The 12,158-nt window shown below is 38.5% G+C and overlaps 1 protein-coding gene and 1 long non-coding RNA gene across 2 annotated transcripts; one reads left to right on the top strand and one right to left on the bottom strand.

Moving 5' to 3' along the window:
* The first annotated feature begins 209 nt into the window (after window positions 1-209).
* On the top strand, window positions 210-5,880 carry LOC310725541. The gene is made up of 4 exons (XR_014533395.1): window positions 210-394; window positions 1,657-1,725; window positions 1,807-3,817; window positions 3,974-5,880. It is a non-coding gene; the product is annotated as an uncharacterized lncRNA (long non-coding RNA).
* A 2,762-nt stretch (window positions 5,881-8,642) lies between these two features.
* oip5 (opa interacting protein 5) lies at window positions 8,643-11,914 on the bottom strand (the record flags this gene model as incomplete). The annotated part of the gene is made up of 5 exons (XM_083540547.1): window positions 8,643-8,872; window positions 9,025-9,106; window positions 9,386-9,508; window positions 11,505-11,571; window positions 11,692-11,914. The coding sequence occupies 5 exons, from the start codon at window positions 11,912-11,914 to the stop codon at window positions 8,765-8,767; spliced, it is 603 nt and encodes a 200-aa protein (XP_083396673.1). The 3' UTR covers window positions 8,643-8,764.
* Between the last annotated feature and the right edge of the window lie 244 nt (window positions 11,915-12,158).

The following is a 12,158-nucleotide window of genomic DNA, read 5'->3' on the forward strand; positions in this document are numbered from 1 at the left end:
CTTTAATACATCACTATAATTCATAACCTTGAAGCTAAAAATAAGCAGAAATACATTTCCATTTAGGAAAAAAAATTCCTATTGTAAGCCATTTGTCTGAGTATAGCGGAATGTGGGCGTGGCTTCACGCAGGCACCATTCGAATACGGAGGGACTAAAAAATTGATTGATGGGAAGCTTGTCCAATCAGAGTGCGGCACTGTCGCACTGAAGGTCATTCCGGAAATGGTACTTAGTAACTATCAGGAGATGAAATGGCGTAGCTAGTCCCTTTAAGCGACGGACAGCGAGGCCCGGAGCAAAATCCATACTACCGGGTAAAGAAGCGGGTAAAAATGGAGCTTTAACCCGTGTTTTTTTTATCAGTTCACAGAAAAACTAGTCAAGAGCCGCGGTATGAGCATTTTATTCGATTTATTTACGCACACAATGCATGCTCTTTGTTTACCAGCAGGACGTTGATAAACTGTGTGTGTGTGTGTGTGTGTGTGTGTGTGTGTGTGTGTGTGTGTGTTTTAGTGTTTTAGTTAATCATACACGGTAATAATCCATATATTACACGTTCATTAAACTATAGTGATTTTATGTCTCAAATACTTTCACATGCCTGCATTCCTGCGTCCTTTCTGCGTCTTCATAATAATAATTACTTGAATAATCCGCTAAAAAAGGAAAACAGAAAAAATGTTTTATATTTCCTATTAGATGACAGTGTGTTAAGGGTCTGCTTCTTAAACCAGCAACCTTCTGATCACTGTCACATCACTTTAAATACAGCCCTGAAATTCTTCTTAGCAGGGATGGAGTCTGAACCCGCATCCTTGAGGAAGGACTGAAGGAATTTAAGCTTCTGAAAGAATAAATGAGATGTATTCAGGCTTTCCTCAAGCCTCAATGGAGTGCAGGGAAATGCATGGCACGTTAACTTTCGCTAATAGAGCGAACTGGAATTGTTTTAGTAAATAAAGGACCAAAGATTAAATCAAACCAAGAAAACAAGGTTGAGCTTCATGATTTTAGGTAGCAGTGATGCTCTGTATTTAAAATTGTAGGTAACACAAATGTATTATCAGGCGCATAACTTCCTGTTTTTTTGATAGTAAACCTCATAATTCTTGTTTTTTGTTTTATTTCAAGTTCATGTTCCCCAAATTTGCATTTGTCAGTTTCCCAACAATAAACAACCCCCGTGGTGGAGCCTGACTATATTTATAATTCCTTAGGCAACACCGCAATGTCATTTTTATCCACTTATAGTGTTTATTATTGTGGAAGGCTACAAAAAAATGTACGTTACAGTTTCTCCTCAATTGTATATATCTGATATGTTTTAATGAAAAAGTGGATTCGTTTTTAAAGTAAAATCAGAGCTTCAAGACGACAAATCAAGGTTTTTAAGATCATATACGATCATTTCCTCTCCAGCCTCAATGTTTCCCCTATGTTGAAGCTGAAAAACTTCTATTCTAAACATTTTCCCTGTGTCAGAGCTCCACCATTTTAACAATTACACACTATTTAAGACCTGGAGCATTCACTGTGGACTGAAAGAACTATTACTACAGAAAAATACAATAGTCAGTAACCAGAATGTCACAGCTCTGGAGCCTTTCTTGTGTTTGTGATTTTTAACAAACTCTGTTTCTGTCTCTGTAGACGTCGTCATGTTAACCTGCTTCGGCCAAGAATTCAACATGCATAACTCGACAGAGAAAGTGTACACAGGTGAGTTGCAGTACAGAATGTCTCCAGGTCGGCTTAATAGCACAGTATGCTGTCATTTCAACCACTTTTATTACTGTGCAGATGAGAAGTGGGTCAGCACCATACCAAATCTCGTCCTGCACTCATGTCCTTCAGATCTGCTCAACGTCATACCCGGGTAGCATTTCACACACCATCCAGTCCAGAAGGATGACATCATTGGTGGAGTCCAGGCTGCTTTTATTTCTTCTTTTATCCACTTGAGTTATAATCTCTTTTTTTTTTTTTTCCATCCCAGAAGAATTGTTTTATACTGTACGTAGGTCCGCTTTGCATTTAAAAAGTGTAGGGTTTGTTGACGTGGTATTCAAATAATTTTGATTTAGTTGCAAGTTGTGAATAAAAAGCAGGTCTGAGCAGGACAAATCATTCTCACAATTATGTTCAAAACCACATCGAATCCTAAAAACAAAAAACCTATAATAAATTTTTTTCCTCGAAGCTTACAGAATTTAGGAGGATCAAGTGGTCATGGAAACGGAAGCTTTCAGATTGCTTTATATGTCATAAGTTTTGTTTGGTATTTGATCCTGCGTTTCATTCCATTAAAGACTTTTAACTCAGTCAGTCCTGAAATCATGCCGAGTCACATGGAATTTTTAACCAACGATCTGAATGTCTTCACTACATCCGTCTCAGACTTGGTTCGATCAGCTGTAGTTGTTGAAATTAACATAATTGTTGGTCTCTAATTGGTTTATTCTGTAGCTCCATAATCTAACACACCTGTGTTCATATCATATGGTTTGGGGGGGGTATCCATAAATTAATTACCTTTTCCCCCAATTTACTTTTATTCCCAGAGAAGGTTAGGGTGTGTGTTTATGGTGTGTAATGTATGTTGGACTTGTGTTTGACCTGTAGCTTCTCAAATCTCCCAAATTTTTTGTAACCCAGTGCTTGTTAAATGGCAGAGCGAGCATTACATTGAACTCTCTCTCTCTCTCTCTCTCTCTCTCTCTCTCTCTCTCTCTCTCTCTCTCTCTCTCTCTCTCTCTCTCTTTTTCTCACACACACTCATTCTATGGGCTTTGAGCATAAATGGTGTCCACGTACAGGAGGGTATGTGCAATACGGTTGTCCGTCCTTTTTTTCCCCCTTCTTGTGCTGTTTCCGAGATAAACGTGTATATTGTACAAACAAAGTGACGAGTTGTTTCGTGCGACAAACAACAAAATCACCAATGTCTTCCATTAAATGATGTATAGTTTCATCCGCTTGTTCGGTAGCGGGATCTGTCGTGCCAACATTATATGTGGCCATGCATGAGCGGACCTGATGCTTGCAGAGTAGCTGTAGTGAAATATAGTATATTAACGTTAACACCTATTAGCCAGTAGTGGAGCAGGTGACGGTGATGCTGATTAGCCCGGTGTAGCTTTGAGAATACTAAGCTTTGGAGAAGGTCCATACTTTTCTTTGTGTTTGTTGTCTTTTGACCTTTAGACAAATTAGCCTGATCTTATTGTTTTGTTCTGATCACTTTACTAGGAAAAAAATATTTATTAGGCATTTTGCAGATAAAAGATGCTAGTTTTCTGGGTTTTTTTCTTCAACTATATATATTTTTGATCAGTTATAGATCAAAGTGGATTCACATTTTAGGTAAAATCAGAGCTGCAAGAGGACAAATCAAAATTCCGATGTTTTTATGATGATATGAACTTGGTTCGTTTTTGCTAGCTAGCAAAGGACAACCTGACTTAGCGACCAGGTTGTAAATTAGTGGAAAACTCAAGAGTAATAATAAAAGTAGCTGTAGACTAGGGTGGCTCAAATGCAAGTTTTGTCTCTCTTACAAGGTTATGGATGCAACAGAGTGTTAACTTAGCTAGTTTTAACGTAGCACACATTATAGAGTTTAGTTTCGTCAGTTAGCATCTATAGCCGATCAAAGTGCGCCAATGTAGATAGTCAAATACCTCAATGACTGGAATGCAAAGTCTATTTTTTAGATTCCATTAACAAATATGCAAGCCTGACTGCGCATTATGTTAGATATTTAACGTGAGGCTCGATCCGTGACCCCTCCCCCACAAAAAATTAAATAACGGTTCATGCCGCCTGTTTTAGTCAGTGTGTTTACTGTGTGTCCAGGCTCATTTCAACCAGGATAAAATAATCCCAGTCGTGCAGTGTCTTGACATAACTAATGGAATTGAGCATGTTGCCCAAAGTGTCATCACCCTGCTCATGAGATTAGTTTAAGCACTGCACACAAGAAGGAACCCTGCTGCTAGTCACATCATCTTGTCAACATTATACAATTATATGTATAGACAAAAGTTTGTGGACACCTGACCACAAGCATTTCAGACATCCAATTCTAGGTTAAGCCCCCATTTGCTGTTATAATAACCTCCATTATTATGGGAAGATGTTCTACAAAATTTTGAAGTGTGTGTGTGTGGACATCTTGTGCTTCACAAGGGCGTTAGTAAAGTCAGGTACTGATGTAGGTGAGGTGAGAAGGCCTGGGGTGCTGTCAGTGGTCACATTCTTTACAACAAGGTTGAGGTCAGAGGTCCATAGCAGGAGATCTACCACGCAAACCCACGTAATGCTAGAACATGTTGGATGCGGTAAAGCTAGCACATCCAAAGACATCTTATACACTTGTGCGTGTCCAAATTTGTGCTAGCATGAAGAACCACATGTGGCTGAAAGCTTGTCCAAATACTAGTTGTCCATATTGTGTGTGGGTGTGTATATATAAAATGATTCGATTGCACTGATTGAACAGAAGGTGACTAAGTCTAACAAACATGCCTCATTCAGTATTGCTCAGTAGTACATAGTACAAGAAAGTGTTCTTGAAGCAGTTGTGGAGGGAGGGGGGAGACATGGTTTTTACAATTAAATTTTTTTTGGCACGGATAGACCCTCCTCATATACTAGCAATAATCTTATTATGCATGAACTCTATAGTGCCAGAATGGTGTTTCTGTGGAATGACCTGTAGCATATGTCTAGCCGTGGTGTGCGTTATGGCATCGGTGAGTGTTCGTTATTAACATTTATTATTAAAGTGTACTGGTTCCGCTGATTACCAGGAGTCCAAAAAAATAAGCTAATGTGTTCATTAAACACCAAAAAAAAAAAATGCTGTATGGGAAAGTCATCATGAAGAAGAAAAAAAACCCCAGAGAACGTTCTTTATGCACACTGCATGTTTTCGATTACTACATCAGCAGAAAACGCACAGATCTCAATTTTATGCAGTCGCGATAAGCAATAGGCAGCGATGGCTTGTTAATTCAGACTCTACAGTACAGAGAACACACTGAAAATGCATTTTTCGCCAGTGAACCTGTCTGTGTTTCTGTGGTGGGGGAGGGGGGGGGGTTAAAATTAGTTACTGCATGGTAGAAGTGGGTACCACATGTGTTGTGCTGCATGCAATAATTAAGTTTGCGTGAAGAAAATATAATGCAAAAATGTGAAGTCAAGCAAGTGGACTGATTGGCGTGGGTTTTTGGTTTTTCTGTCCCCTCAGTTCAGTAAAAAAAAAAATGTTTATTAATTACTATTTTTAAAAACACACAAAAAATGATAACACTTACATTATTGTAAACCATTGTGTATGTTCGTTAATATTTAAAAAAAAAAAAATTTAAATGGCGATTATCAAATTAAATTAAAAGTATAGGCTTGTTGAAATCTCCATATGTCAAACCAATTACTTCTATGACGTCTACGCGAATCTCTTCACCCTCCAGTACTAGTTTTCTGTCCAAAATCCACATTTCAAAATTATAAAACATTTTGCACCCAAAAGAGGGGCGAAGCTCGATTGGTTACCAATCAGTCCATGTACATTTTGTTTAAACAGATCCTGAAAATATCCAGTTGCTTTGTAAGATTAATATTATTTTCTATTCCCTGATGTCATTTTCTTTTCTTTTTTTTTATATATATATATATATATATATATATATATATATATATATATATATATATATACTTTTGTCACAGGATGAGAAAACTGTACAGTATGTTTGATTAAATCTATGCACTACAGATGCGTTAAGCATGCTAAGGTAAACCTCTTGATTTTGTACACGAAAAAAAAAATCTGTATAAGAAATTTAGCAATAAAAAGCAGCATGGTGCCAATCTTATCGCGGTATGTGTTTTTTTTCCACCTATTTTTCATCAAGTAAAAGCTTTTTTAATAGTGAGATGAAAAATAACTTTGTCTATGTTGAGTCTGTCTGTCTATCTAGATAGATAGATAGATAGATAGATAGATAGATAGATAGATAGATAGATAGACAGATAGACAGGCAGGCAGGCAGGCAGGCAGGCCTTCCTGGCGGCTCCATCCTTAGCATTCTTCTACCAATATACCCTATGTCCCTCCTATGCACATTTCCAAACCATCACAATCGGGCCTCTCTCACTTTGTCCCCAAAACGTCCTACATGCGTGGTAATAAACTGATTTCTAATCCTGTCCATCCTCGTTACTCCAGTGAAAACCTCAATATCTTCAGCTCTGCTAGCTCTGGCTACTGTCTTTGTCAATGCCACTGTCTCTAAACCATACAACATCGCAGGTCTCACCACAGTCCTATAAACTTTCCCTTTCACTCTTCCAGATATCCTTCTATCACAAATCACTCCTGCCACTCTTCTCCACCCACTCTACCCTGCCTGCACTCTTTTCTTCACTTCTCCAACACACTCTCCATTACTTTACAATGGTGCAACCGCACCACTCCACTGCCCTCCCTCTCATTCACAGGTAAACATGAACAGGAAAGGGTTTAGAGCCGATCCTTGATGCAGTCCAACTTCCACCTTAAACCAATCTGTCATTCTTACTGCACACTTCACTGCTGTCGCACTGTCCTCATACATGTCCTGCACTACCCGCATACTTCTCTGCCACACCTGACTTCCTCATACAATACCACAACTCCTCTCTTGGCACCATGTCATACGCTTTCTCTAAATCCACAAACACACAATGCAACTCCTTCTGACCTTCTCTATACTTCTCCATCAACATTCTCAAAGCAAATAATGCGTCTGTGGTGCTCTTCCTCGACATGAAACCATACTGCTGCTCACAGATGGTCACAACCTCAGCCTGGCTTCCACTACTCTTTCCATTTACTTTATGTTGTGACTGATCAACTTTATTCCACTGTAGTTACTGCAGGTCTGCAAATCTCCCTTATTCGTAAAGATCGGTACCAGCACACTCCTTCTCCATTCCTTAGGCATCCTCTCACCCTCCAAACTTTTGTTGAACAATCTGGTTAAAAACCTTTCTCATCTTTCTGCCAAACCCAATTCTGTTTTGCCAACCTCTTTCTCTTTATGCTCTACTGCACTTCCTCTTTTCACCACCGCATCTCTTTGTCTTCCTCTCTTTCCAGATGTCTCACCAAGTACCTTCCTTGCTGTTTCCCTTATCACTTCTACAGTAGTTGCCCAATCATCAACCATCGAGCCCCTGTCTGACCTCTTCCCTGAATCTCACACTACAGTCTTCCTCCTTCAGTTTCCACCATCTTACTCTTTTTTCAGTCCTCACTCTCCTCATCTTATTTTTCACCTCCAAAGCCATGCTTTCAGGTTGCATCTCCTGCATAGAATACAGTCCACCTGGGTGCACCTTCCCCTGCTCTTATACGTCACTCAATGACCCTCCTTCTTTATTATGTATGTATTTACCACTGCCATTTCCATCCTTTTAGCAAAATCTACCACCATCTGCCCTTCCACATTCCTCTCCTTAAAGCCATACCTACCCATCACCTCCTCATCAATTTTCATCAATAGTGTGTATAGATATATACACACAGCAAGTTGTTCTAACTTGCTCAGCAAATTCTGCATGAAACTGAGCAAATCTGCCACAGAGATGTTTGACATGACATGCATTTGACATACTGCCAACAAATCGTTTGAGGTGTTTTGACGCATACGGTCTTCAACAGCGGAAGAGCATCATTGGAAGACGATGAGAGATCATGAAGACCTTCCATGAGCTCAACCCCTGAAAATGTCTATAATTTAGTATTGCACTTTAGTAAAGAAAAAGTACTTCCTATCCGATTACTCGATTACTGAAATAATCGATAGCAGTAGCCCTACTAACAATTGGGTTTGGAAATGTGCGTTCCTACTATGGCTGTAGCTAACAATCATTTTAGTAATCAAGTATTCTACCATTTATCATATTATCGATAAATCAGATAAAAAAGTATTTTTTCTTTATTAAGGAGCAATACTAAATATAAGTGAGAATAAAACAGTTAAATTAACAAGTAATTTTTCTTTTTAAAACGTTTTGCATTTCATTGCTGAAATTGCATAGAATCTCTGAAAACTAAACCCTTTTAGTACATTTAATTGCCATATTACATCAAAATGCAAATTCAACTATATAAATATGGAACACGAAAAAAACTAAATATAAATGTCAGATTTTTCAACTAATTTTTTTATTTTTATTAAATACACCGTACAGTGTTTTCTTTATGTTTTAGTTTGAAATGATATCAAACTTTGAAAATATCCTATCGTTTTCTTTGGCCTGAATCTGTGAAAACCTGTTTCCACCACATAAAAAAGTTTGGCCAATTCTGACTTTGTTTCTCATAAACATCCAACATTCCTGGTGCATCCACCGGTAAGCATGTTGTCGGCCTATTTGGAGCTGTTGGTGTATGATTGAGGACTCCTCTGCTTCGTCCGTCAAATTAAATGGACTGAATGAGTTACTTGAATAATTTCAGCCCCGTTTTCTACCATTTACGGAAATATTCCCAGGTAATGACAGTTTTTTCCCCCCCAAAAAATCTTCTAAAAAGTCATGCCTTAACATTTACCCAGTACGAAGAGATTGTATATGTGACAAAAAGCTACAATTTGAATATTTTATTTGATGAATGTACAACATGAATTATACTTTGTAATAACACAAATAGAACAAACAACAAATTACACAGAAACAAACATGTATATGGGAATCTGATTCTGAGGCGCTAATCAGATATAGTGGAGGACAGAAGACGGCTCTTCCCCGGTTTGTCAACCCAAGTGTCCTTCAGAAGGTTCACCTGCTTCAGCTGCGCTTCCAGGTCCTGTTCGATCTGTATGGACAATAGGTACAATATGTTGACATGCGGCAAACTTTCATACCACTTTGACTTCAAAGCACTTCAGGCAAGTGCTACTGCTGATTGCCAGCTACGTTAATGAAAAAGAAGAAAACGTCTAATCTCAGCATGTCGTTCCTCCTCACCTCATCGATGCTTTTTCCCAGCAGTCTGTGTTCAAAGCAGAGTCTGGAAGCTTTCACAATTATGCAGGTTTTTAGCATGTAGCTAAAGGGTGGGAAATAAACATCGTAATAGGTTACTGCATAAAACAAATTGTGAGTAGAAACGGATATTAAAAGTGTAGTTCCATAAAAACATGTAATACGGTTGAGTACAGTTAGGAAATTAAGTATTGGTTAGCTAGATAACAATAGCCAAGTTAATCAGTGCACTAATGTTACAGAAGTCAGTGAACTCGAAGGTTATATTTGAAAGAATATAAAGTGCTTTTTTTGTCTGGAAGGCGTGCTGTTATTATACAGCAGTGTTGTGTTAGAGCATCACCAGTTGATGGCTTCTTTCAGCAGGAGGAACAGGCCTCTCAGATTGGACAAGTGATGTGGCGTGGAGTGGAGCACGAAGCCGACAAACCGATGACAGCCGGAACATTCCAGGCCCATGTAAGTGCTGGGTGATAAATATGACCAGAACAAAATAAACAAAATCAGGATTAATAAGAGTTGCAAACCCTACGCAATCTCTAGCAAATCATCCTGATCAGAGATACCAGGTGGAAAAAGTGTTGACTCCTTGTCTGCTTCAGCTTTCAGCTATTAACAGTTCACTGCATATCTTGCTAAAGTGACCTCGCTCATTTTATTAATAAAGATTTACATTTAATCAATTATAGAATCAATTTCATTCATACGATCATATAAAATAAATTAAATGAATGCAATACATTTGTTATTATATTGATAAAATTGGCACAAATTAAATTAGATATGTTCTACTTATTGTTGTTCTACTTGTTTTCCTTCATTCATTCATTCCCTCGATATGCGGAATTGTCCGCGTACACTTGTGTACCGAACCAAAAGCCCTACATGCAACAAAATAAAAATTTGTTTCACAAATGTAAATTATTAATTAGTTAATAATTTTTTTTTTCTTTAGCTACATTTTGTGAAATGTGGATAAAAACTTAACTGGTCAATCACACATCAAGCCACCAATCAGGGTGTAGCATGTGATCTTTCTTAAACTTGTTTTGATTGCTGCTTGGTGGTATCTACTTTATCAAAAATAATAATTGGAAAATAATGGCCGTAATAAATCATAGAACTGGATATTTAAGTCGATTTGAAGGCAAATACTTTTGTACTTTTACGTAAGTGAAAGTTTAAAGGGAGCACTAATATTTAACTCAACTACCGTATTTTTCGGACTATAAGCCGCTAGTTTTTTCCCCACGTTTTGAACCCCGCAGCTTAAACAACGAAGCGGCTTATTTATGAATTTTTCCTGGGTTTTTTCCGGTTTCACAAACTTCAAGCCAAAAAACTGAAACCCATAACATTAGACCAATGAAATTTCCGAACGGAAACGAAAAAAACGCACCTCACCTGTGTTCTGAGCTGCACGGCATCGGGAGAAAAAACTTCCACCGATGGATATTTTTAAACGCACGAAGATGCCAAAAGATAAACTCCAGAGACAAATACAGTAGTTGTGAAAGGAAGGAGGAAGACAGTAAACAATGACTTTCTTGGTCGGCTACTGTTTAGATACAAGCCGTTGTAGCGCGTTGAGTCTGGGTGAAGGGAGAGCTCGCTAACTCCAGTTGCAACAGAAATCATATAAGCACAGACAGGTTTCCAAAACTCGTGCTTTTTTATTATTCTTGGCAACAGCGTTACGGGTTAGTCAAAGAAACTTAGAAATGAGCATCAGAAAATAATAAGGACATATTCCTCGGTCCAAAATACCGCTATGCTCCTAAAGGAAGCACAACATATTTCACCCATTACACCGTGTAACAGACACTGTCTTTCCTTAAAGCCTGAGTAAAGTTCATTCGTTTCAGTGTAGACACCTGCAGCTTATAGACAGGTGCGGCTTTTTTATGTTTAAAATAAAAATCTTTGTCAAATTCAGTGGGTGCGGCTTATATATGAGTGCCTTTATAGTCCGGAAATGACGGTACATGATTGGTGTATTTCGTCCAGGTTTGGATTTGGCCCGCCAAGCCAAGGGGTGGAAACGCCATTTGAAAAATAAGAAACAGCTTCATGGTTCTCATTTAAGGTCAACAAATAGCTGTAATAGGCATTGAGCTCTGTTGTACAATAAATTGAACTATTTCTTATTGTACTATCAAAACATCAAACTGCATTACTTTGACGTTTATTCGTTTGGCAGACGCTTTTCTCCAATATGACTTATAGTTAAGGAGACAACAACATTAGTTAACAGATGTTAACAGATGACAGAGTAATGATTATTGTTGATTTTATTGCTTTTTAAACATTATGATATAAATAAGTGGATGAATGGCAACTTTTTGGTGCAATGCAACATTTATTGTCCTCAAACAAGTTTTGGAACTTCCTAGGAAAAAGTCCCCTCTGTAATAGAGTATGATGTGAAACTAGGATGTGTTGTGCATGTGCAGATACTTTACCAAAATTTAAGAGGACCTTCTTTGCTCATCTCGCGCTTCCCTCTCACTTTGACATCCTTGCTGATTTCTGCACACAAATGGATGGAAATGGATATAAATAAACACAGTGCTGTAACAACTCTCAGAGCTCATATCCTGGGATGCAAAAATCCATCGGAGTATATAAGACTTTCTTCAAATTACTTACTCAGACAAATGATGGATTTGAGGCTCTTGGCTTCCCCGCAGGCTCCTAAAGAGTCCCCCAGCACCATGTTGCACTTCAATTGCGCGCAGTGAAAAACCGAGCACTTTTCATACTCCACGTTGTGCTCCATGATGTCCTCCATGTCCTTCAGCTGAGTCGAGATCATAGAGCTCTCAATGCTACTGTCACACGGATCGCAATCATTCAGAAAACTTTTTGCCATATTTTTTTATTTGCTTTTTCCAGAGCCTCGACGACACCTTCTTATTCCACTTCTAAAGGGCACGGGTCCCAACCCACAAATCGTTTTACCCTACATAGTACTCACGTAGTGCGTTTGAATAGCGGAGAGCTGAGCTGTTTGAGATCCTGCCGGGAAGGGCGGGGTCTACTTGATTCCTTATTCACTCCACGGACCAATCACAGCGCGAAAAAGAGATGCGCTCGGGTTGTATTAGAGATAGTCT

The sequence above is a fragment of the Silurus aristotelis genome, assembly GCF_946808225.1.
Source record: "Silurus aristotelis genome assembly, chromosome: 4".
Classification (NCBI taxonomy): Eukaryota; Metazoa; Chordata; class Actinopteri; order Siluriformes; family Siluridae; genus Silurus; species Silurus aristotelis.